The sequence below is a fragment of the Microcaecilia unicolor genome, chromosome 3, assembly GCF_901765095.1.
Source record: "Microcaecilia unicolor chromosome 3, aMicUni1.1, whole genome shotgun sequence".
Classification (NCBI taxonomy): domain Eukaryota; kingdom Metazoa; phylum Chordata; class Amphibia; order Gymnophiona; family Siphonopidae; genus Microcaecilia; species Microcaecilia unicolor.
In genome coordinates this window covers 175,688,346-175,715,555 of record NC_044033.1, presented here as the reverse complement: position 1 = coordinate 175,715,555, position 27,210 = coordinate 175,688,346, and the positions used below count along the sequence as shown (strand labels likewise).

At 44.1% G+C, this 27,210-nt stretch overlaps 1 protein-coding gene across 4 annotated transcripts in view; it reads right to left on the bottom strand.

Annotated features, from left to right (window-relative positions):
• The window catches only part of ARHGAP9 (Rho GTPase activating protein 9), a 223,037-nt gene that overhangs the window by 158,798 nt on the left and 37,029 nt on the right, over window positions 1–27,210 (bottom strand). For 3 of the 4 annotated variants that reach the window (XM_030196623.1, XM_030196625.1, XM_030196626.1), the window contains exons 2-3: window positions 20,906–21,315; window positions 18,681–18,943 (exon numbers count right to left, since the gene is read on the bottom strand). In XM_030196623.1, the coding sequence (XP_030052483.1) occupies window positions 18,681–18,943; window positions 20,906–21,239 (597 nt within the window). In that variant the 5' untranslated portion in view covers window positions 21,240–21,315. The remainder of the gene's footprint in view (window positions 1–18,680; window positions 18,944–20,905; window positions 21,316–27,210) is intronic. The other variant, XM_030196624.1, reaches the window with a different exon arrangement.

Below are 27,210 nucleotides of genomic sequence, written 5' to 3'. Positions count from 1 at the left end.
GGAAGAAATTCACCATTGTTCTATTCTCTCAAGGTGCCTAAATTAACTGAGTTTAATTATCGGCAGTGGGAATTAAGATTCATATGTCTCCTTCGAGCAAAAAGATTAAATATATGCTTAGACCAAGACAGAACAGCTGAAAATATGGCTGAATGGGACAATGCAAACTATTATGTGAAGTGCATGCTTTTGGAAGCTCTCTCAGAGAAACAAGCCATATTAGTGGAGGGAAAAGATACACCAAAGGACATTTTATATAAACTGAGAACTATGTATGCAACTACATATGCAAAGCAGCAACCAATTTGGTTGGCAGAGTTGAATGAAACCAAATTAAGGGATAAAAGTAAATGTAATGATCACATTATGCATCTTATGTCTTCATTTCAAAAGCTAGAACTTTCTGGAATTCCCATGTGTGATGCATTGAAAAGAGCATTTCTTTTTACCTCACTATCAAAGAAGTTTGATGTTTTTAGGTCTGTAAATGAGGCCATTGAAGGGCAATCTTTTGAACAGGCAACATCAAAACTAAGGCAGGAATGCATAATAAATGATTCTGAGGAGATGTGTTCTCAAAGTCAGTCAGAGAGAAATGAAACAAATTTCTTGGCAAAGAACAGAGGAAGGCGGAGCTATGGTAAAACTCCACCCAAGGGCAAGCTGATTTGCTACTCATGTGGAAAGGAGGGACATGTATCTAAATGGTGTAAGGAAACACAAAACACTCCCTCTAGCTCACCTAAGCCAATGGAACTAAAGAATTTTCAAACCAGGAAATGTATGAAGGACAAAGATAAACACAAGGGCTTTCTAATGGCAGAAAAATCTTTGACTATGGTAAATAATAATTCAAATGAAAGTACTTGGATTTTGGATTCAGGGAGCACATGCCATTTAACCAATTCTAAGGATTTCTTTCAGGAAATGTGTCCAGAGGAAGGTATTCTTAAAACTGCAAACGCAGGGACTGCTAAGATCCAAGCAAAAGGAATTGGATTCTTAAAATGCAAAGTGTCTAATGAAGTTAAAGAAATTCCTGTAAGTGATGTTTTGTATATTCCCCAAGCAGTTTGCAATATGCTTAGTGTATCTACATTAGATAAGAAGGGATTTGTGATTCATTTTGAAAACAGTAAGTGCACAATCTCTAAAAATGATGAAGTGTATGCTGAAGCTTTTATGCATAATGATGTTTATAAACTGAGCATTTCAGGTGAAGCCTCACATATGGCGCAAGTAAGGAAGAATGATGGTAAATGTAGTCTGGAAATCTGGCATCGCCGCCTGGGACATCGTGATTCTAAGGTGATCCAGGATCTTTACAGTAAGCAACTGGCCACCAGCATTCAGATAAGTACAGATGCTGGTAATATGGAGAAATGCATAGACTGTGTTACTCAAAAAGGTGTGAGACCCTCATTTCCTGCATACACAGGAAATAGGAGTAATAAAGTGCTGGACTTAATACACAGTGACTTATGTGGACCGTTTAATATCCCATCATTGGGAAATAACAGATTTGTGCTAATATTCTTGGATGATTTCTCTAGATATTGTGTGGCCTATTTGCTGAAAGAAAAAAGTCAAGTCACAGACATGCTGAAGAAATACGTAGCCATGGTGAGCAATAAATTTGAAAGAAAACCAAAGGTTCTTCAGACCGACAATGGTGGTGAGTTCACTTCACAAAGCATGCGCACATTTCTAGAACAAGAAGGCATTCAGCATATCACAACAGTAGCTTATACACCAGAGCAAAATTCTGTTGCAGAGAGAAAATTTAGGTCACTTGTGGAAATGACCAGATGTATGCTGTCAGATAGCAATCTCCCTAAAAGACTATGGGGGGAAGCCATTCTCACAGCAGTGTACCTACAAAACAGAATGCCAACTAAAGGCGCTGAGCGCACACCACATGAGACATGGCATGGTAGGAAGCCAAACCTGTCACACATAAGAACATTTGGAAGTACAGCATATGCTCATGTACCAAAGCAAAGAAGGCATAAGCTGGATTCCACAACAGAAAGGGGCATTTTAGTTGGCTATGCTCCAGGACACAAAGGATATAGAATTTTGAATCTGAAAACTGGCATTGTTGGCATAAGACATGTTACATATTTTGATGAAAACAAAAGGGTTGATAAAGGCTGGATTATCCCAGATGAGCCTTATCATCCAGAATATGAAACTAGAACCATAATAGACATGCCAGTGTATATAAATGCCATACCAAGGCAGATGTCTGAAAGCAACTCACCTGTATCTAACGAGGAACAGGCAGAGGAAACAGACACAGAAAGGATCATTGAAGAAGACAGTACAGTTGGAGAAGGGGAATCAATTGGAGAAGAACTCTCAGATTTAGAGGATGCGGAAAGGTCAGACCAACCTGTTGTCAGACGCTCATCCAGGGAAAACAAAGGTGTTCCACCCCCAAGACTGTCTTACCTAACAAAGTCAGCAGAAGCGCAAGAGCCCTTAACATGGGATGAGATTGAGAAAATGCCAGCAGAAGAAGCTGCTGAATGGCATAAAGCTGCACAAGAAGAAATTGATGCATTGGATAAAAATAATACTTGGATTCTTACAAAATTACCTCCTGGCAAGAAAGCTATAGGATGCAAATGGGTATTCAAGTTAAAAAGGAATGCACAAGGAAAAGTGGAAAGGTATAAAGCCAGATTAGTCGCAAAGGGATATCTTCAAAAATATGGAGAAGATTTTGATGAAGTGTTTGCACCTGTAGTGAAACACACGACAATCAGAACACTTCTGAGCATTGCAGTCTCAAAAGGCATGCAAGTCAACCACATTGATGTGAAAACAGCATTTCTTCATGGAGAAATAACTGAAGACTTGTACATGGAACAGCCAACAGGTTTCATAAATACAAAACAAAGACAGCTAGTGTGTAAATTAAACAAAGGTCTTTATGGATTAAAGCAAAGTGCAAAATGTTGGAATGAAAAATTGCATGAAATATTGACAAATTTAGGATTTAAGCAAGGTGAAGCAGATAAATGCTTGTACACTAGGTGCACAAATGGACAATATGCATACATTTTAGCTTTTGTTGATGATCTGCTCATTGCAAGCAAAAGTGAGCAAGAGTACAAGGACATTGTAAAGTGTTTAAACCACAATGTTGAGATAAAAGAACTGGGTAATGTGTCATACTATCTTGGTATAGAAATTGAGAAACAAAATGATGGTTCTTATCTTCTAAGCCAGAAGCAGAAAATAAATGAGCTTATTGAAAGTTTAGGTATGCAAGATGCCCAAGTTGTAAGCACTCCCATGATCACTGATTTTCTGAAGGATGAAACAGTAAGAGAACCTTTACCAGATAACATCCAATATAGATCAGCCATAGGTAAGCTTTTATATCTAGCTACCACATACAGGGCTGATATAGCAAATGCAGTAGGAATTTTGAGCAGAAGGGTCAGCTCACCTACCAAATCAGATTGGACTGCAGTTAAAAGGATGGTAAGGTATTTAAAGGGTACCATTGATTGTAAATTAAAGATTTCAGCCAATAGTAATCCAAAACTAATATGTTACTGTGATTCAGATTGGGCAGGGGATCATTCTGATTATAAATCCACAAGTGGATATGTGTTTATGTATGGAAATGTACAAATTTCATGGGCCAGTCATAAACAAAGTATTGTGAGTTTGTCTTCTACAGAAGCTGAATATGTGGCCGTATCGGAAGCGTGCAGAGAACTGATGTGGATTGAAAAACTTTTGCTGGATTTCGGAATAGCTGAAAAGAGACCAATCCAGATAATGGAAGATAATCAGAGCTGCATCCGACTGTCACAGAATGACAAGGTTCAGTCACGCACCAAGCACATCGCAACGAAATACCACAACGTGCGAGAGTTGGTGAAAGAAGGGGTCATCAGTCTACACTATTGTCACACCAGTGAGATGACAGCTGACATCATGACCAAACCGTTACACAGAGAACATTTTGTGAATCTGCGTATAAAGCTTGGACTTTGTATGAATAAATAATTGCATGACAGTTATGCATGAGAAGGGGTTTGTTGGAATGTAATTGTATTTTACATGCATTGCCTGTCACCTATTATTTCTCTGTGATTACTCTGTGACCTCTGATGTGAATTACTTAGAGAGGTCACACAGCTATGCAACTTCCTGTGGGGGTTAGACACAGCAGATGCAGCACATGCAGCACATGGAGCTCATGATCTCTCCTAACCTGAGAGGATCTATGGTGGTGTGAGCATCCATTACCATCTAAGCACATGGAAGGAGCTGATAATACAAATGTATAGTAATATGTATATATAAGCCTGTCTGATTATAATCTAACTACAAACTGTGAGTAAACAGATGTTTTGTTACTTCAACTTTAAAGTGACTCAGCAGTGAATTATTCAGGGGTGAATGAGAGAGAGATGAAGAAAGAAATTAACATTTCTAAAGCTGAAGCTGTGTGTACTAAAATCTGCTAATTATTTACTACAAATAATCCAACATTTTTCTCCCATTTCCATCCAGTATCTGCCCTCGTTCTCTCCCTGCCTTTCTGTTCAGCACCTACCCTCTTTCTCTCCCCCTCCCCCCACATGTGTCAATGTCAGTATTCTGTACATTTACACGCATTACGCACATATACATGTCATCGCCCTGTTACAAACAAACCCACCACTAAGGCAAAAATAATAAAACCCCAAGTAAGAGAAATTTTTCAGTTCATCAAGCAGGTACAAATAGCTAGAGATCCGTAATAGCAATACAATAAAAAATATACATAAACATTAAATAAAAACAAAACTTAACATGCTGTGTGATAAATTTTACCAACAGCAAGGTGACAGCTAGTCAGGTAGATGATGGCATTTCCCTTGCCTTCTTTTCAAATTGTCACTGCCACCATCTCTGACTCTGTATCAGTGGCGTAGCTACGTGGGGCCACGGGGGCCTGGGCCCCCGTAGATTTGGCCCTGGACCCCTCTGCCGACGACCCTCTCATCCTCCTCGTCCCCCTCCTCCCGCCGCCAACCCTCCCCCACCGCCACCATCGGCTACCTTTGCTGGCGGGGGACCCCAACCCCCGCCAGCTGAGGTCCTCTTCTTCGGGTGCAAGGCTTCGTTCTGTTTCTGTGAGTCTGACATCGAACCTTGCGCCGGAAGAAGAGGACCTCGGCTGGCGGGGGTTGGGGTCCCCCGCCAGCAAAGGTAGCCGACGGCGGCAGCGGGGAGTCAAGAGGGTCATCGGCGGGGGGGGGGGTCAAAGTTGGTGGTGGTGGTGGCAGCGGCAGAGGGGGGTCGGCAATGGCGGGGGGGGGGGGTCAGCGGCACCATGTGGGGGCTAAAATATGCCCCCTCACCTTGGGATTTGGACTCCTCTCCCGCTGAAGTCTGGTTACACCCCTGCTCTGTATCCTTGTCTTTAGACACTAAAGCAGCACTAAACACTCCCCTTGCCAACATCATGGGCCCATATGGTGTTTCCCCCCAAACAGATGCTTATGGCCTTAGAGCAAGTGAGGGAGGTGAGACCTTGGCACCAGCACCATAGCAGAATCTGTCCCCTCCATGCTGCTGCCATTCCTGTGCTGGTGGCTGATTCCCCCTGAACACACCAGCAACCACTGTTCCTGCTTTTCCTGACCGGCAGCAGCATCAAAACAGTGGATAGAACTCCTGGGGGCCATTGTTTCTCTTCCCACGGCTGCCTACTCTGCCCTGGAAAAGGAAGGAGATGTCAGAGGGGGTGGGACCAGCAGCCGCAGGTAGAGCAACAACAGCCCCATGAACGACGTCTGTTGTTTTGCCACTGCTGCTGCTGGTCAGGAAAAGCAGAAACAGCGGCAGGGTTGGTAGCGGTGGTGGGAGGGTGTCAGAGGGTGGTGGGAGCTTGCAGACTTTGCTGTATGGCAGTACTGAACTGCCGCACGGCAACCTAAAAAGGGTGCGCACCTGCTCAGCTTACATAAGAACATAAGAGTAGCCATATCGGATCAGACCAATGGTCCATCTAGCCTAGTATCCTGTTTTCCAAATAGTGGCCAAGCCAGGTCACAAGTACCTGGCAGAAACCCAAATCGTGGCAACACTCCATACTACAAATCCCTAGGCAAGCAGTTGCTTCCCATGTCTGTCTCAATAGCAGACTGTAGACTTTTCCTCCAGAATTTGTCCAAACCTTTTTAAAACCCAGATACACTAACCGCCGTTACCATATCCTCCGGCAAAGAGTTCCAGAGCTTAACTATTTGTTGAGTAAAAAAATATTTCCTTCTGTTTGTTTTAAAAGTATTTCCATGTAACTTCATCAAATGTCCCCTAGTCTTTGTACTTTTGGATTGAGTAAAAAATCGATTTACTTCTACATCGCTCAGGATGTTTTAAGCCTCAATCATATCTCCCCTCATCCGTCTCTTTTCCAAACTGAAGAGCCCTAACCTCTTTAGCCTTTCCTTGTATGAGAGGAGTTCCATCCCCTTTATCATTTTAGCCACCCTTCTTTGAACCTTTTCTAATTCTGCTATATCTTTTTTGAGATACGGCGACCAGTACTGGAGTTGCTATTAAAACTCACTCCAGCCCATCCTGATCTGTCTTGCCATATATGGGGCACAGATTGTAAAAGTCCATCCAGCATTGGCCTCACTTCCCAACTGCTGCAGTTGCCCCCACTTGACCAGCATCCCACACTCCTGCTCTGGCATTTTCTGTCTTGCCCAAGGTCCAGCATCTCTCCTTCTTTCCCATCCCTTCACTCCCATCTCTGCCCTGTAGAGGGTGCTGGCGGTGGCAGTGATTTACACACAACCTGCAGCCAGCCCCAGATTCTGCCAGGTTCCACCCATGCACAACAGGATGTTACATCAGAGTGAGATGGGATGTGGAAGAGGGAAGGGTCCGGAGCTGGCCGCAGGCTATGTATGTAAATCACTGCTGCTCTACAGAGGAAGACACATTTTAAGGTACACTGGTGGGGATGGGGGCAAGACATGCTAGACAATAGGAGTGAGGGAGAGCTGAGGAGAGTACCGAAGAAAGGTGGGGGCACCATTGCAATAGTTGGTTTAAGGTGCCCTGTGGGCAACAAAACAGATTTGAACTATTTTTGGGGTGTATTAGTCTAGCTGGCACAGTGTAAATTATGACAGAAATAGGGCACCCTAGGGGGCACTGCAGTGTACTTCAGAAATTGCTCCCAGGTGCATAGCTCCCTTACCTTGTGTGCTGAGCCCCCCAAAACCCACTCCCCACAACCCTTATGGGTGAAGAGGGGCACCTACATGTTGGTACAGTGGGTTTGTGTTGGGTTTTGAAGGGCTCACATTTACCACCACAAATGTAACAGGTGGGGGGGGGATGGGCCTGGGTCCACCTGCCTGAAGTGCACTGCACCCACTAAAACTGCTCCAGGGACCTGCATACTGCTGTCATGGAGCTGGGTATGATATTTGAGGTTGGCATAGAGGCTGGAAAAAATAGTTTTATTTTTTTTAGGGTGGGAGGGGTTTAGTGACCACTGGGGGAGTAAAGGGAGGTCATCCCTGATTCCCTCTGGTGGTCATCTGGTCATTTCCGGCACATTTTTGTGGCTTGGTCGTAAGAAAAAAAGGACCAGGTAAAGTCATCCAAGTGTTTGTAAGGGACGCCCTTCTTTTTTTCATTATCGATCGAGGACGCCCATGTGTTAGGCACGCCCCAGTCCCGTCTTCATTACGCCTCCGACACACCCCTGTGAACTTTGGTCGTCCCCGCAACGGAAAGCAGTTGAGGACGCCCAAAATCGGCTTTCGATTATGCCGATTTGGGCGACCCTGGGAGAAGGACGCCCATCTTGCAATTTGTGTCGAAAGATGGGCGCCCTTCTCTTTCGAAAATAAGCCTGTTAGTGTAAATTATGACAGAAATGGGTCCCAAACAAAACTAACATTAGTCAGTACAGTGTAAGGAGTAAATGTATCACCCCTTATCCTTAGATCAAAGCCCACAGCACCAAAATAATGGAATAAACTAAATCCAACCCCAAATATAAAAACAGGGTCTTATTTTATTTACAGTAGCAGCAAATGACATAGAGTAAACAAGAATAAAGACAAAGACAATCCTATTATAGACATTGCTTGGAGTAAAGGTAGGTAAATCCCTTGCTAGTCTCTAAAGTAAAAGTGTCACTCTAACCCCAGAGCACTGTTAGAAACGTACATGGCACCTAACCTGATGCAGTCCTTCAGATGTTCTTCAGGTCCAATGCAGATCTTGTACCTCAGATGTGGTATGGACACACAGCCCTGTAGCTGCGATAAGAGCTGCCTTAAATGGAGAAATCGGGAACCTTATCTCTATTGTTGATATATAGTCTATCCTTGAAGAACTTAAACAAGTAGCTCCAAGTGTCCTGCACCGACATCAATTCTGATAACAGCTTGCTGCATTGACTTCAATTCTGATAATAATCTGCATCAATGCTGATAACAGCTTAATTGTCCTGGAACATCGTGACCTTATCAGCAGCTTCTGTCCAGTTAAGCAGGAGTTGTTATTCTTCTGTTAGACTGGTCGTCTCCACAATGTCTTATAGTTTTTATAGCGGAAATATCTGAATTTGCACATTATAATCAGATTCTTAATACTGGATAGTGACATGTATGTAGGACCATGTATGTCATGTAGGTCAATATATTTACATGGATGGTTGGGCATAGTGATCATAGTGCTACAATAGTGCTTCAGTAGTTTGCTGCTACTGCCCCAACCACTTGAGCGGGCACTGTGTGGATAACATGCTCATACCTGTTAATCAGCCTTACCTAGAGTCCTGAATAAATGATTTCTTGTTTAAAATATTTCAGAAAGGTTCCATAATACTTACCCCAATCCCTAACAGCACCTCGGCTTCATTGGGAGATGTTACTAATTACAGGCCTGTTGCTTTTATCCCATTGTTGACTAAAGTAATAGAGGGAATGGTTAATACTCAGCTTATGAATCACCTTTTCTCTTTCTCCCTCTTGCATAAATCCTAGTCAGGCTTTAGGCCTTGTTATAGTACAGAGGTGGCCTTGACCATCTTAATATCTGGTTGTAGGAAAGCAGTCAGTCTAGGCTTTAAGTTTTTAGTGATGCAATTCGATATGTCAAGTGCCTGTGACCTTGTTGATCATGAGTTGCTTTTAGGCCTGTTGGATCAGTTTGGATTGTGTGGGAAGGTCCGCTGATGGTTCCCCAGTTTCCTAAAATCTAGATCATATCAGGTGAAGTTGTCAGGTTCTCTCTCACCTTCCTGGTCTCCTGACTGTGGGGTGCCACAGGGCTCGCCGCTTTCTCCAATCCTATTCAATGTTATGATGGCTCCATTAGGTGAAAGGCTAGAGGCAGCGGGGTTCTGCACTTTTATTTACACAGATGATATCATAATCTATATCCCTTTTAAAGGCTGGTCTTCCAGAAATTGTCCCTAAGATTAGACTTGGTCTGGATCTATTGGAATCATAGGCTTCCGAATTTAAGTTTAAGTTAAAAAGAGATAAGACTAAATTCCTTGTGGTAACCAACTCCTTTGGCTGCACTGCATGTAATAATTTTACTATTAACAATGTGTCATACCCCCTAGACCCTACGCTTAGGGTACTGGGTGTATTAATTGACAAGTCACCTCACATTCGAGCCTCAGGTTTCCACAGTAGTGAAAAAATCCTTCAGGTCTCTCTGGAAGCGAATCAGATCACATTTCTCGCCAGACATCTATAGATTGTTAGTTAAATCCTTAGTTTTAACTCAGTTTGATTACTGCAATTCTATCTATGCTGGATGTAAGGAGGGTATCTTAAAAAGGCTACAAACGGCCCAGAATACCACAGCTAGGCTTGTCTTCAAGGTATCACATTTTGATAGAGCCACTCCATTATTATGCAAGCTGCACTGGTTGCCGATTAAAGCCAGGATTGTTTTTATTTTTATTATTGTTATTATTATTATTTGTAGCATTTGTATCCCACATTTTCCCACCTATTTGCAGGCTCAATGTGGCTTACATTTGCCGTTATGGCGATTGCCATTTCCGGACTTCAGATATGCACATGGTTTTGCAATCAAGTGCATACATACATGGTGGAAGAATGCATTGTGAACTTGCGTACATGTTAGCACATAGTTTTACAATCAAGTGCGTATATATGTGGTCGAAGAATACATTGTGGTCTTGTGTAGGTGTCAGCTTTATGTTGTTGCTCAGGTGACGGTATTATGGTGAGAGTAATAGTGTTGGGCAGTGATTAGGTCGGTCCAATCTTATTCTTCATTGTTGTTGTTTAGAAGTTAGGACGATTGTTTGTTGTATGCTTTTTTGAATAAGTCCGTTTTCAGTACTTTACGAAAGATAGTTAAATCTTGCGTTGTCTTTATGGTCTTTGGGAGTGCGTTCCATAGCTGCGAGCAAATGTAGGAGAAGCTGGTTGCATAAATGGACTTGTATTTTAATCCTTTGCAGTTGGGGTAATGGAGGTTGAGGAATGTACGTGCTGATCTTTTAGCATTCCTAGCAGGTAGGTCTATAAGGTCTGTCATGTAGGCCGGAGCTTCTCAATGTATAATTTTGTGGACCATGGTACATATTTTGAACGCAATTCGTTCCTTTAGTAGAAGCCAGTGTAGTTTTTCTCTTAGGGGTTTGGCGCTTTCGTATTTTGCTTTCCCGAATATGAGTCTGGCTGCCGTATTTTGGGCTGTTTGGAGCTTCTTAATGACTTGTTCTTTACAACCTGCGTAAATTGAGTTACAGTAGTCTAAGTGGCTTAGCACCATTGATTGTACTAGGCTGCAGAATGTGTCCCTTGGGAAGTAAGATTTGATTCTTTTAAGTTTTCACATGGGGTAGAACATTTTCTTTGTTGTATTTTTCGCATGGTCTTCTAGTGTGAGATTTCGGTCAATTGTAACTCCCAGAATTTTCAAGCTATCAGAGACCGTGAGAGTGTAGTCTGGGGTGTTTATAGTATTGTTTTTGTTTGAGTTGTATTGTAAGGATAAGATGAGACACAGTGTCTATTCTGCGTTTAGTTTCAATTGAAATGCATCCGCCCATGAATTCATTATTTGAAGGCTATGTTGGATTTCTTTTGTAATTTCTGTTAGGTCATGCTTGAACGGGATGTATATCGTGACATCATCTGCATAAATGTATGGATTGAGACCTTGGTTGCATAACGATTTAGCTAGAGGTGTCATCATTAGGTTGAATAAGGTTGGTGACAACGGTGATCCTTGTGGAATACCACATTCTGGTGTTCCACAAGGATAATTTTAAATTATGTGTTTTTGTCTTTCAAATATTATATGGCATGACACCAGCTTATACGCATAACTATTCCCCTATGTAATATAACCTCTGGTTCTAGGGACTACCTTAGACTTCATCTTCCAGATTGCAAGAGAGTGCATTATAAGTCACTTCACTCTGCTGACTTCAGATACCAGGGTGCTAAGTGATGGAACTCACTGCCAATAGCAATCAAGGGTCAGCCTGATTACTTGGTATTTCACAAAAGACTGAAAACTCTTCTCTTTGAGAGGTTTCTATCCATTGATGGAGTATCTTAGATTGCAACTGGCCATCAATGGTCTATATTTGATATTTTGTTTATTGCTTTGTAAACCTTGTCTTTTGTTTACTGTTAGCCACATTGAACTCAAGTGTGATGGGGATAATGTGGGGAATAAATGTCAAAATAAATAAATTAAATAAACAAGAACAACAAACTTTGCCTGAACCCAAGTAAAACTGAGCCCTGTGGGTTCCTAATACTAGCAGTCATCTACCTGACATCACAGTTTCTTTTGGAAACTACACACTCCTCCTTAAATCACAGATTAGGAGCCTTAGGGAACAGCTGGACTCAACGCTTACATTGATCCACCAACTCCAAGCAACCTTCACGCTGTCTCTATCCATACATTGAGAAGGCAAATCTTGTCACAGTAGTTCATGCCATTATAAATCAAGGTTGGATTATGTAATGCACTTTACATTGGTATGACTACAAAGAGTTTGAACCAGCAACTAGGGATTCAGAATGATTTCACAGCAAGACTGACATAAGATTGTAAGCAGCATTTCTGCAAAAATCGCACTAGCTAGCAGTACAATACAGGGCTAAATTTAAAACTCTATCCCTGATCTTCAAGGTCTTCCTACACCATATGCCTGGAATAGACTTCCTGAGCCTGTATGTCAAGCTCCATCTCTGGCCGTCTTCAAATCTAAGCTAAAAGCCCACCTTTTTGACGCTGCTTTTAACTCCTAACCCTTATTCACTTGTTCAGAACCCTTATTTTATCATCCTCACCTTAATATTCCCTTATCTCTTATTTGTCCTGTTTGTCTGTCCTAATTAGATAGTAAGCTCTGTCGAGCAGGGACTGTCTCTTCATGTTCAAGTGTACAGCGCTGCGTACGTCTAGTAGCGCTATAGAAATGATAAGTAGTAGTAGTAATGCTTGAAGTATAGGATCTCCTTCTACACTCCTTCAAGGTCGCTAAGGTCCTCCCAGGGAATGTCCTTTACTACACCCTCTCGAAAGGAAATCACACAATGTGACACCTACTAACAATCCTTCCCTGAAGTAGTCGCCACATTCTAGGACACATTCACAGAAAGACTTCACTTAACAAGACTATCTCTACTTCAGGAATCAGATAAAAGTCGGCTCTTTTCTCATTTCATTTCATTTCTACTCTTGCTGAGATCATTTTCATGAACATTTTCCGATTTTGTGCACGATTTTTCCTAACGTTAGTCACCTTTAGTGTTACTCTATCCTGTCTATATGTTCCACATCCACTTAGCCCCGTACCGTGGCGTATTTTCAAAGCACTTAGACTTACAAAGTTGTATAGTAACCTATGGAACTTTGTAAGTCTAAGTGCAGTGAAAATGAGCCCCACTGTCTATTAAGATGTTTTAATGTGTATTGTGCTGATATTGTAAGTAGATTACTATCCAGCTTATTTTCGAAAGAGAGAGACGCCCATATTTCGACCTAAATCGGGAGATGGGCGCCTTTCTCTCATGGGCGCCCAAATTGGTATAATCGAAAGCCAATTTTGGGCGCCTCCAACTGCAGTCTGTCGTGGGAACGAACAAAGTTGATGGGGGCGTGTCGGAGGTGTGGTGAAGGCGGGACTGGGACGTGTTTATCGGCCGAGGAGAGATGGGCGCGCTCGGCCGATAATGGAAAAAAGAAGGGCGCCAGAAGCAAGAATTTAGGTCACTTTTTCTGGACCCTTTTTTTTCATGAACAAGTCCCCCAAAAGTGCCCCAACTGCCCAGTTGACCACTGGAGGGAATCGGGGATGACCTCCCCTGACTCTCCCAGTGGTCACTAACCCCCTCCCACAAAAAAAAAAGAACTTTAAAAACTTTTTTTCCAGCCTGTATGCCAGCCTCAATTGTCATACCCAGCTCCATCACAGCAGTATGCAGGTCCCTGGAGCAGTTGTTAGTGGGTGCAGTGGACTTCAGGTAGGTGGACCCAGGCCCACCCCCCCCTACCTGTTACACTTGTGGTGGTAAATGGGAGACCTCCAAACCGCCCCTAAAACCCACTGTACCCACATCTAGGTGCCACCCTTCAGTCATAAGTGCTATGGTAATGGTGTAGAGTTCTGGGGAGTGGGTTTTGGGGGGGATTTGGGGGACTCAGCACCCAAGGTAAGGGAGCTATGGACTTGGGAGGTATTTTAATTTTTTTTAATTGTTACAAGTGCCCCCTAGGGTGCCCGGTTGGTGTCCTGGCATGTGAGGGGGCCCAGTGCACTACAAATCCTGGCCCCTCCAATGACCAAATGCCTTGGAGTTGTTCGTTTTTGAGCTGGGCGCCTTCAGTTTCCATTATTGTTGAAAACCGATACCGCCCAGCTCAAATCCGCCCAAATCCGATGCATTTGCCTGGCATCAACTGTATTATCGAAACAAAAGATGGACGCCCATCTTTTTTGAAAATACGGTCTGTCCCGCCCTTTCGCGGACCTGTCCTCGGAGATAGTTGCCCATAGAGATGGGTGTTCGCATTCGATTATGCCTCTCCACGTGGCCCTTTTACTAAGCTGAGGTAAGCACTAATACATGCTTACCGCAGGGTAAAAGGAACCACTGCAGGGCGCACTCAGGCATCCCATGGTAGTTTTTTTATTAACTTAAAAAGCAAACAAAGTGAACAGCTTTATAAAACAAAATATACTATACACACAATAATATACTAATGACATCTGGTTGATAGATCTTATTAAGTTATCATCGTGAAATGCCACCTCATCATCTAGATAATATCTCGCATTATATTTCCCAAGTTGTAAAAACTTAACCTACTAAACTATCCATAATGCTAATTTTTCTTACCAAAGTACCAAACTTTGGAACTCATTACCCAAGTATATCAGACAGTCGAATATATATGTCATTTAGAAGTTTACTTAAAGCCCACTTCTTTAGATCTGTGTTCAGTTAATATGAAAATGTTTTTATTTTCAACATTTTTATTGATGACAAAGCGATATAACACATCCATGACCAAACAGTAGGTCCAATGAAGAAGACATATAGAAAGTATCAATACATTACAGCCAGTCAATCTTTTTTCCCCTTTATGAGTACCTCCCCCTCCCTTCCCCTGTTATAGAAACCAGCCTCTTACACCCAGTGGCGTAGGAAGGGGGGCGGTGGGGCGGTCCGCCCCGGGTGCACGCCGCTGGGAGGGTGTCGGCTCGCTGGTTCCCTGCTTTTTCTGCCCCGGAATAGGTTACTTCCTGTTCCGGGGCAGAGAAGCAGGGAAGCAGCAGAGCCGACGCAGCTCCCAGTGACGTGCACTAGGGGCGGATCGGACCTCCCGCCTGCCCTCCGCTGCAAGGTAAGGGTGCGTTTCGGAGGGGGATGGTGCATTTCGGGGGGGTGCGCAGCGGCGACCCGCCCCGGGTGTCAGGCACCCTCGCTACGGCACTGTTTACACCCCATCAGTATTACAGCATAAATTCAAACGCATTAACCCCCAGAAATACAACAACTTTCATATATCCGCTTTATAACAAATAAACAAAGGCATTGAACTAGAGACAGGTGAGAATGCTGAGTCGAACACCCCCACCAAGGGAGTCAGAGGGCCTGTGCTCTGATAGCCCTCCCTCCCCCCTCTGGAAGGTGTCTTTATGAAAATGTTTTTAATAGTTGTATTCTTGTATTAATATTAATTGTCTTGTAATGCTTCTTCATAATTTGTTATATAAGCAGCAGCGTACCGAGGGCAGGGCAGTGGGGGTGGTCCGCCCAGGGTGCTCGCAGCAGAGGGGGTGCAGGGAGCTCTGCCGGTTTTCTGCTCCCTCTGATGTTACTTCCTGTTTCCATGGCAGAGGGAGCAGGGAACTGGTGGAGCCAACAGCTGTGCGGCTGCTCCCAGCACCCCAGGAGGTAGGAGCAATCCAGGAGGTGAGGTTTGGAGGTGATACGCCAGGGGGGTGGAGATGGCACTGCACCGGAAGGGGGGGACGCTGCACCCATGGGGTGCGCAGCGGCGATCCGCCCCAGGTGGCAGCCAACCAAGGAACACCACTGTATGTAAGCCACATTGAACCAGAGCTTTCATGGGAAAATGTGGGGTAGAAATGTTATAATAAATAAGTTTCCACCCCTTCAGAAATCCCCTCGTCCACCCCCCAAAGTACCACAACAGTAAGATCTAATTTAGACATAAAAGTATTTCTGAAGAAGAGTCTACAAGTGAACACCACTGTTTACCTTTTTCTTTCGAAGAGCTGTTATTTATCTATCAATGCAACATATTGCAATCTCTTCTGCCATCTAGTGACGGAAAATGGTGACAGCATTTTCCATTTAGTGGTTATTACAAGGCGAGTTGCATATACACAACATAAGAACATTAGAATAGCCATACTGGATCAGACCAATGGTTCATCTAGCCCATTATCCTACAATCAACAGTGGCCAATCCAGGTCACAAGTACCTGGCAGAAACTGAAACTGTAGCAACATCCATGCTACCAATCCCAGAGTAAGCAATGGCTTCCCCATGTCTGTCAATAGTAGATTATGGACTATTCCTGCAGGAAATTATCCAAACCTTTTTTAAACCCAGACAAGCTACTGTTACCATATCCTCTGGCAATGAGTTCCAGAGCTTTATTATTCATTGAGTGAAAAAATATTTCCTCCTATTTGTTTAAAAATTATTTTCATGCAACATCACTGAGTGTCCCTTAGTCTTTGTACTTTTTGAAAGAGTAAAAAAAAAAAAATCAATTCCCTTCTACACATTCTATACCACAAAGGATTTTATAGACCTCAATCATATCTCCCCTAAGCCGTCTCTTTTCCAAGCTGAACAGCCCTAGCCTCTTTAGCCTTTCCTCATATGGGAGGAGTTCCATCCCCTTTATCATTTTGGTCGCTCTTCTTTGAACCTTTTCTAATTCCGCTATATATTTTTTGAGATACGGCAACCAGAACTGAACTCAGTACTCAAGGTGCGGTCGCACCATGGAGGTATATTCAGTCTTATTCACCATCCCTTTCCTAATAATTCCTAGCATCCTGTTTGCTTCTTTGGCCGCCACCGCACACTGGGCGAGAAGATTTAAGCGTATTGTCTACAACGACTCCTAGATCTTTTTTCTTGGATGTTGATCCCCAAGGTGGACCCCAGCATCAGGTATCTATGATTTGGATTATTCTTCCCAATATGCCATAGGCGTAGTTTGACTGTTTCATTTGGGGGGGACAAAGGATGGGATGGGGCATATTAGCATATTCATTTGCATATATATATATATATATATATATATATATATATATATATATATATATATAAATATATATAAATATATATATATATATATATATACACTTTCTTAAACAACCGTTATTATTAATTATCAATCTTTATTCAAATATTGCACATAATTCACATTGTTGTTCAATAAATCACTATTATAATCCTCATTTAAACCAACGCTTCTTCATGCTTACTACATTCTCACTATCATTCTCACACTATCATTTGCACTAACTAAAACCCTCTCTTATTTATAAAAACACTTATACAAAACATTTTCATTACATCTCATCATATACTACATAAATCGTTATCAGAGATAGCAAAACCAGTTACTTCATAAATCGTTATCAAAGGTAGCAGCAGCAGTATATCTAAGCATAACCATATCATTTCAGCAGGACTTTCATTTTCCTTAAATCTCTTTATCCTATACATACATGTTCCTTTAAATCAAGGAGTCCATATTATCAACTGACAACATATAAGCCAATATGTTCCAGGAACTCTATCCGAGAACTTTGTCAGAAGAAGTCCGCTTCACTCAATATTTAAAGGGTATGTAATTCCGAGCAGCTGTTACAAATCCAAACCGCTCCACTTGGTAAACGATAATCTGTTCTTTTATATCCTTCTTATTACTACTGAGGGACCCGATCCTCTCTTCATCAGATGATTATCACTTGTACATAAGTTCCACCCAGTAGGTCATGTAAACTTTATAACATTGTAGTTCTCAACGGAAGTCGTTACTGGTTATACATTCGAGCGATGCAGTTTCAACATCAAGACCCTACACGCACATGTTTCGCTCCATAGAGCATCTTAAGGGGTCAGATTCGGCTATCGCTGGCTGTTGGGTACTCGAAACCAGTCACTCACAGGGCATGTGTGGCCTTCCTCTCGTCATTTCCTTTCCACGAGGGCGGGCGGGCGGGACGCTGAGAGGGCAGCTTGCTGCTTTTACTAGCGCCGCCCACCAGTTCACTGCTGCCTGCGACTTCGTTTTTAGAGTGAGTGGAAGTTTGACAAGGGAGCGGGGAAGGCAGGGGAGGGAGGAGAATCTCTGGCCATGGAAGAGGGGAGGGAGGAGAATTGCTGGACCTCTGAAAAAAGGTGCCGGTACGCCGTACCGTTGCGTACCGGCACCAAAAAAGCACTGGTTTTATCATTCCTACCTTAAGTAATTCCTTTATCCTTTATTTGTCCTGTTTGTCTGTCTTGATTAGATTGTAAGCTCTGTCGAGCAGGGACTGTCTCTTACATGTTCAGTGTGCAGTGCTGTGTACGTCTAGTAGCACTATAGAAATGATACGTAGTAAGAGCAAGATCACCAATAGACAGATACTATTAGTCAAAACCTAACCTGAAAGCATATACTTCCTGAACAGAGCTGCTTTAAGCAATTTGTGAGAAAATACATACTGAGAGAAATCACAGAGACTAGCAGGCAGACCCAAATTTTTGCAGCTCGAAAAGAGAACAAACTCGAGAAAATTCTTTTAGAGCATAATCCTTTATATAAAGGAGATGAATGGGAATTGTTGAAATTAGACCACTGAGGTGGGGACAGGTTTGGGGTTGGAGTTGGGGCTGTTTTATTTTTTTTATATTAGCAACATGTTCAAAGATTTGCTGATTCTAGAGGAAACGATGGAATGAAAGATATTGATATGCTGTTATTTGTATGGAAAATTCAATAAAACTTTAAATTAAAAAAAAAAAAAAAAGACATCTCAGAAATTCCTGTGTGCAATGCAAGCAAAACTAAGACTGAAACAATGGAGCCAGCTAGCAAGCACCTGGAGGTCCAGATCAGCAAAGCATTCACTCACCTGATGGGTCAGTAGGTCGTGCTGAGAAAGAGACTGGCACTGTCGGTACATGGGATAAGGCACATCCAAAGACGGCCTCTGTGTGAAGCTGCCAGAGCCATTACTCCGGTACGTATTCAGAGGCTGAGTGGGCTGCAGGCCAGCATCCCTGGGAGGCACATCTTGGATGTTCAGATTATAGCAGGACCGGTAATCCTGCAAGGACGGCAAGTGAGGATACTGGGAGAGATCTTCAAGCGAGTGGGAGAACGCCTTGGGCCCTGCTGGAGAAATAATCATCTTCAAGTAAGCTTAAACTGGACCGGTGCTGGCATTTTCAAACCAATTAGGACCCCAGTACACTTTACAAATTAATATGGCAACAGCAACATGTGCAGAAAGCTGCAGGATAGAGTATCAGGTAACACATCGTGGGCCAGATTCAGTTAATGGTGCCCAAAGGTAGGCACTGAAAAGACCCGCTCCATACCTGTATTCTATAAAGGGTGCCTCACGCCAAGCACCCTTTATAGAATTTATTTATTTAGATTTTGCTATATAAAATAAATGTGGGAGGATGACCAAGGTATCCTCAGTTGTCCTCCCACTTTTATTGTTGTTTTTTGTAGGGTGTCACAATCTAAGTTTATACCTGAGGCAATGGAGGATTAAGTGACTTGCCCAAGATCAGAAGGAGCAGCAGTGGGATTTGAACCAGCCACCTTTGGATTGCAAGGCTGGTGCTCTAACCACTAGGCCACTCCTCCACTCAGCAGTATTCCATGTAGAATCAGCAATAATAGCAACATTCCATGTAGAATCTCAAATAGTAGCAATGTTCAATGTTCCACTGCACTAACCACTAGGCTACTCCTCCACTAGCAACATTCCATGTAGAAGTCTGCCCTTGAGCTCAAGGTGAGTTACATTCAGGTACTCTGGATATTTTTCTGTCCCAGGAGGGCTCACAATCTAAGTTTGTACCTGAGGCAATGGAGGGTTAAGCGACTTGCCCAAGATCACAAGGAGCAACAGCGGGATTTGAACTGGCCACTGCTGGATTGCAAGACTGGTGCTCTAACCACTAGGCCACTCCTCGGCACTTAGCGCCAATTCCCATGCGCAACTGTGGCAGAAGGACTCACAGCTGCTGCGACCTGGTGTAAATCCTGACCTACCCATGCCCCTTCCATGTCCATGTCCCCTTTTGGGTTGCATGTGGTTTGGGTGCGTAGGTCCAAATTAGTGCCCAATTAACAATAACTGATTGTTAAGGGCTCGTTAACTAATTAATTTGCATGTGCATCTGCCCTGTGTGTCCAAATTTGGGCAACCTTTATAGAATCTGGAGGTTTACATTCAAACCGCATGAAGGCGTAGAGGGAAAATTAGGCTACTGATTATGTTGTTTTTGTGGCATTACAATTGAATAATGGGTGGGATACCTGTTGACACTGAAAATCACAGTGCGATTCATTGCTGATTAAAATCGAGACACCTTGATACAGCTATGGCAAATCTCTGGCCACAGTCGGTGTGGTTTGCACCATGGAGTTTTTGTGAAACAGCACACGTCTTTTGAAAAAGCTAAGGTTTTGCACTTTTTCCATATATTTTTTAGTCACTGTTTATATGGTAACCAGCCATTGTTATTATAGCAGACAGATTTAGTGATCTGATTGGCAAAGGGGTTTTTTTGTGCCAACAATTGGAACCACCCTATAATTCTTGCTATAAAAGAAATGTTACGTCTGGTTGGGTTCTGAGGCTTTTTCACCTTTACACATTATGCTGCTACACTATTGCTTATATTACAAATAGTCATTTATTGCCAGCTTTGAGAAGAGTGATTTTTGGAATTACAATTGAATAAGACAAAAATACAGAGAGAGAAAGTGACTTGCTCAGGGCACAGACAAAAAGACAGTGACAGAACCAGGGCTTAGAACCAGAGGCATAGCTAGGTGGGTTTGCCAGGGGAATGGCTGCTCCCCCAAACAGACATCCGACATCACCGGCGCCTATTTTTCACGCAATCTGTCGTGTTTTGCCAGTGCAGTCGGCAGTCCGCTCTCCACTCCCCCGTGCCCTCAACCTGGCTATGCTTCTGCTTATAACTAAGGCACAGCGAAAGAATTGTCCAATGGAAAATGCGTGCAGCGGTCAGTAACAGGTATCTAACACACAGGGACTGTGGATAGGTTAAATACAGGGCAATCGTGAACCACAGTAGAGGCAAGAAGTACCTGTGCATTCGTTCAACTTCCGGTTGATGGTGGAGGGCAGAGTGGCACTCTGGCATCTAGCAGTGCTGCCACGCACTTCTATAACATAGGCAGCTGGTATGTAGATGGGTTTCGGCTTCTTCAGGTCCCCGAGCCTCCGCACCTGCCACCAGTCCTCATTGGATTTGCGCAGCAGCACAAAGAAGTCTCCCTCCTTAATCACAATCATCCTCCCATCCATGGCCTTATACTGGTAATCATACAGAGCACGTAAGGCAATGGAGGGGGTGCAGGCCATGGCCACTGACTCAGTCTTTTTCCAGGTTCTCCCCTCCAGCCTCCACCTTCCTGGCATCGTCTCAACAAACGGAATGACGATAAACGAAGCAATGCATTACACCCAAGATGCATCTGGGAGCCACTGGCCAAATCTGGAAGAAAATGGTAAAAGATTAGACTCCAGAAATAAATAAACAAACAAAACAAATATATATATATACACACACACACACACATACATATGTATATTCTACACCTCCAAATAATAACCATTATTCTGTCCCCTTCTACTGTTCTACACCCCATTTCCTCTATACCCCCAGTAATAACCATCACCCGCTCCCTCCCATCATTCCTCACCCCCCCCCCAGTAATAACCATCACCCGCTCCCTCCCATCATTCCTCACCCCATGTCCCCATACACCTCTGCAATAACCATCATTTCCTACCCTCTGCTGTCATTCCTCACCCCTACATCACAAGAATAACCTTCACCCTGCCCCCATTTCCCCTACAACCCCCATAATAATCATTGCTGTGCCTCCTCCTATAATTTCTTGTTATGTCTCCTGGAGCTGGGTTGAGATCTCTATTCTGTTTCACATGGGACAGCTTATTTGGGATTTTAACCAGTAAGCCAAAGATGACAGATTCTGTAGTGCTGTGAGCATTTCCCTCAGCTATTGAGCCCTTTTCTAATGATTAGGCAATAGGTACATCCTTGTTTCTGTTACCAATAACTACAGGAGAAAATAAACTAAATAAAACCCGAGAAGACTGCCTGTTTTTCCAAAACTTTTATTTATCAAAGTTCTTGAGGTGTCAACGTTTAAGCTCTCCTATCTTACACTAGAACAGAAAGCACTTTAGAAAGCCTGCCCAGTGAGAATCTAAAACAAGTAATCTGTTAACCAGGTATATTAGAAGCAAAAAGCCGGTAGAATCAGTAGGACCGCTAGATAACTGAGGGGTAAAAGGAACACTCAGGGAAGACAAGGCCATAGCGGAGAGGTTAAATAAATTCTTTGCTTAAGTCTTCACTGGGGAAGATGTGGAAGAGATACCAGTGCCAGAAATGGTATTCAGTACTGATGAGTCAGAGAAACTGAAACAAATCTCTGTAAACCTGGAAGAGATAATGGGGCAGTTTGACAAATTGAAGAGTAGCAAATCACCTGGACCGGTTGGGTATTGTGACACTTGTGAGGGGTTAGGTAGATCCAGGAGCCGGAACTCCGGACCGGGGCGCTGGAAAGGCCGGTGTGGGTGGGAACAATGGAGGGACTACCAATCCCAGCATCCTCTGGAAGGATCACCTGAACCCTCTAGAAAGGCTAAAAGCGCTGCAATGCCCCTGACTCCCAGAGGAGGCCACTAGACTCCCTTAGAGAAGGTGAACCTGACTACAACTCCCAGGTTCCCAGGGGGGACGAGGAGGAGGAGGAGGAGGCTTTTGAGCAGGCTCATGATAAAGATTGGGAGCAGCTGGGGAGAGGGGGGGAGACAGATAGAGCCTATGGAATGGACCCTCAGGGGGAGGAATGCTGGCTTCAGCCTAACCCCTGGTAAGCCTTTCCTTGGCTGAGAGGTGCCCAGCTCTACCACCGGCTGCCTTTCAGGTGCTGTAGAGGACTTGCAGCTCATCTGCATATCCTTTACAGCCTTCTCTGGGGTGACTCCATTTTTCTCTTTACATTTATTTTTCTCCCAGTTACTACTTATGGCTCCAGTACACTTTTTCTTCTTGGTACTGTCCCTTCCTAATCTGTTTCTCCATCTGAAACCACTGTACACTGCAGGAACATATTGTCCACCCTCTGTATTCATCATCTCACCGTCTCTTTTTTCCTCTTCCTTTTTCTCAGCTCTCAACCTTCAACATTTCCTTCCTTCCATTTATCCATCTCCTTTCTATCTGAGTACATCTCGCCGCCGTCGCTGTCGTTATACCTCTCCTACTCTTCTCCATACTCTCTTGCTCCTTCTCCTGCTCTCCGTTGGGGACATTAATCCCAATCCTGGTCCTCCACATCAGCTCTCATCCTAATTGTGCAGGTCACACCGTGATATCTCCAATCTAATTTCTGTTCCTCTCCTCCCCCCTTCTTCCCTGCCTTTCTCTTGTGCTCTGTGGAATGCCCGTTCTGTCTGTAACAAACTTTCCTACATCTATCACCTCTTTATCTCTCATACTCTCCATCTGCTTGCCCTAGCTGAAACTTGGCTTTACCCCATAGGCGGTCGGTGGCCCAACTGTTTGGGGAGGCTAAAGGGGGCGGGGTTAGGGGTGGAGCCAGGGGCGGAGCTTATAGCCACAATTAACACAGGAAAAAATAAGTAAAAATAAAATAGTCACAATACCTTTTATTAAATTTAGATATTAGATATGTATCATATGTCAAATAATAAAGTGGTTGCTCAAAGCATATACTAACCACAATCGCTCAACTGCAAAACACTATGCACACATTTGTGCAAAAACACACTCAGAACCTTACTGTACCATAACACTAGGCAGACCCTAATACACCAATATACCACCCATATAGAAAATGCAGACCGTCAACAATATGAAACAAGGGATCATAATACCACAATTCTCATGTAGAGCCACAAAACACCCTTTTAGGGTGGATAGTGTTCACAATGAGCTCCTTTTATTAACAACTATATGTAGATCCTTCAAGAGGTAGTGTGTCATGATTTAGGCTCCCTTTCCGATGTTTTGGTGCCACCTCAGTAATGCCAAGACACAATCTCTCCACTGCAAAACACTATACACAACTTGTGCAAAAACACACTCATAACCTTAGCAAACCATAACAGCACTAATTCCAAGGACAGAATGAGCTACAACCTTATGCGTGGAAAAGCAGCACTGTAATTACACCGGGCTCTAAAACACCAGTACACAACCTATTGAAACAAAAAAAAAGGGCTGTAAATACTACACACTAGTAGAATACTGCACCTTGATTACACATGAAAAACACATGACAACAGATATGAAGGCAAAACTGGAAAGTTACCTCAAGAAGTCAGACTCAGCATGCAGCAATACTAGAAAAATTGAAACTTACAAGCAAAATATCACAGATGCACATTTCCAAAAGCTGACATATTCCAGTTAATAAATTCTGAATAAAATACTTTTTTCTACCTTTGTTGTCTGATCATTTAGTTTTTCTATTCTTTGGTCCCAGTGTCTTCTTTCCATTTGATATTTTTTCTCTCAACATGTCCACCATCCTCCTGTGTCCTTATGCGTCCTGTCTACTTTCTGTAGCCCTGTCCCTATCCTTTCTCCAGTTTCAGCATCTGCCCTCAAAGTGTTCCAATCCAGCCCTTAAATTCAGCAATTTCCCCTCCATCCAAATCCAGCATGTCTCCCCTCCATCCATGTGCATGAACTTCCTCTGTCTTTCCTCCCCTCCATCCATGTCCAGCATTTCTCCTCTCTCCCTTCCACTCCATCCGTGTGCATCTCCTTCCTTTGTCTTTCCTTCCCTCCATCCTTGTCCAACATTTCTCCTCTCTTCCCTCCCCTCCATCCATCCATGTCTTTCTCTTCTACCCTTCCATCCAGAGTAATCCCTCTTTCTCTCTCCATCCTTCTACCCATTACCCTCTCCCAATCCTTCCGTCTATTGTCTCCCTCTCCTTCCATCCATTGTCTCCCTCTATCTCCCCTTCCTTCTAAACAGTTCTCTCTCTCGACCCTTTTCCATTCAGCATGTCCTCTCTATCCCCATCCTTCCAGTGTCTTTCCTCTTTCCCTCCCTACCCTTACGTCCAGTGTCTTCCCTCTTTCTGCCCCCTCCTTCCAGCATTTTCCCTCTTTCTCCCTCCTTTCATTCAGCATTTCTCCGTCTGACAGCTAGGGTCTCCCCCAGTTTCTCCCCAGCAGCTTCTCTCTCTCTCTCCTGCCCATGTCCCCTCTTTCTCTCCCCATCTTTCCACTAATCTCTCTCTCTCCTCTTCCATCTAGCATCTTCTCTCTGGCTCTCCCATGCTCTCTTCCATGTCCCCCTCTTTCTCTCCCCATCTCTCTCTGGCTCTCCCCTGCTCTCTTCCATGTCCCCTCTTTCGCTCCCCATCTCTCTCTGCCTGTCCCCTGCTCTCTTCCATGTCCCCTCTTTCTCTCCCCATCTCTCTCTGACTCTCCCCTGCTCTTTTCCACTTTCTCTCTCTCTCCTCCAGCATCCTCATGCATCCCACCTTTCTCTTCCCTCCCCTTCTTGCTCCCATCACACTCACTCCTTTCTCCACCCCCCTTTTCCCATTCCCTGCCATTGCTTTCCTTCCTCCCTCTTCCCCTTAGATGTGGCACCTCACATCCTCCTCTCTCCACCCCCTTTCCCTTTGGTCTGGCAGCTGGCTGGCATGATGCATCGCTCCCCCCCCCCCCCCCCCGGACTAGTTCGGTATCGCTCTCCCCCTCCGCTCCTGTCATGTCTTTGAACGTCGAGGATTCCTTCCAGTAGCAGCAGAATCGGCAATGATGTAAGCGCTGCTTTCAGCCTGCCCCAGAAGCCTTCTCTGGACAGCGTCCCTCTTACGCGGGAAACTGTACAGAGAGTGCTTCCGGGGCAGGCTGAAAGCAGCGCTTACATCATTGCCGATTCTGCTGCTACCGGAAGGAATCCTCGACGTTCAAAGACGACGTGACAGGACAGGAGCGGAGGGGGAGAGCGATACTGCAGTAGTCGGAGGGGGGGGGGTGGCGGTAATGATCGCGTGGTCCACGGGAGGGAGGGAGGGAGAGAGATGTTCAAGGCAGCGGGAGCTGCACCCGGGGCGGTCCGGTCCGCCCCGCCCTTGCTCCACTTCTGGCTGGGGAGGCTTAGCCTCCCCAAGCCTCTTATACCGGGCGCCTATGCTTTACCCTGAAAACTCTGCTTCAGTCGCGGCCCTATGCCATGGAGGTTATCTTTTCTCCCATACTCCTCGCCCGGTTGGCCACGGAGGTGGTGTCGGGCTACTACTTTCACCCTCTTGTAGATTTCAACCTCTTCTTCCACCTCAGTCTCACTGTTTTTCTTCCTTCAAAGTCCACTCCATCCATCTATTTGCTCCTCTGCCTCTCCGAGTAGCAGTCATTTATCAACCCCCTGACAAGTCCCTTTCTTCCTTTCTCACTGACTTTGATGCCTGGCTTTCCTTCTTTCTTGAACCTTCATCTCCTTCCCTCATTCTTGGGGATTTTAACATTCATGCTAATGATCCCTCTGACTCTTATGCTTCTCAGTTTCTTGCTTTAACATCCTCTTTCAATCTTCAACTGTGCTCCACTGCCCCCACTCACCAGAATGGCCACTGTCTTGATCTTATCTTCTTCTCAAACTGCTCACTCTCCAGTTTCTGTGCCTCAACTCTTCCCCTCTCTGACCATCATCTGATAACTTTCACATTTAAACACCCTCCTCTCCAGTCCCGTCCAATTTTAACCAATACATTTAGGAATCTTCAGGCTATTGACCCTTCTACTCTGTCCTCCAGTGTTTCAAGTCTCTTTCAAGTCTGTCAATGAGGCTGTCTCTTCCTATAATACTATTCTCTCCTCTGCTCTGGATACTCTCGCTCCTCCCATTCTCCGTTCTGTAAAACAAAACAAACCCCAGCCTTGGCTGACCTCTATAATCCGCTAGCTATGTTCCTGTGCCCGCTCTGCCGAACGCCTAGTTGGCTGAAATCCTGTGCCCATGCTGACTTCATACATTTCAAATTCTTGCTGACCCCTTCCAGTCTGCTCTTTTACTTGCCAAACAGGACTATTACATCCAGTTGACAAATTCTCTTGGCTCAAACCCTCGACATCTCTTTGCCACACTGAACTCTCTCCTCAAAGTGCCTTCACCTTCAATCCCCGCTTCACTTTCCCCCCAGACTCTGGCTGAGTACTTTCATGATAAGGTTCACAAGATTAAACTTGAATTCTCAACCAGGTCACCTCCACCTCTCCTTCCCTTAGTCCATTCTCTCAACCCTCCAACCCCTGCCTCCTTTTCTTCCTTTTCTGAAATCACTGAAGAGGAAACTACACATC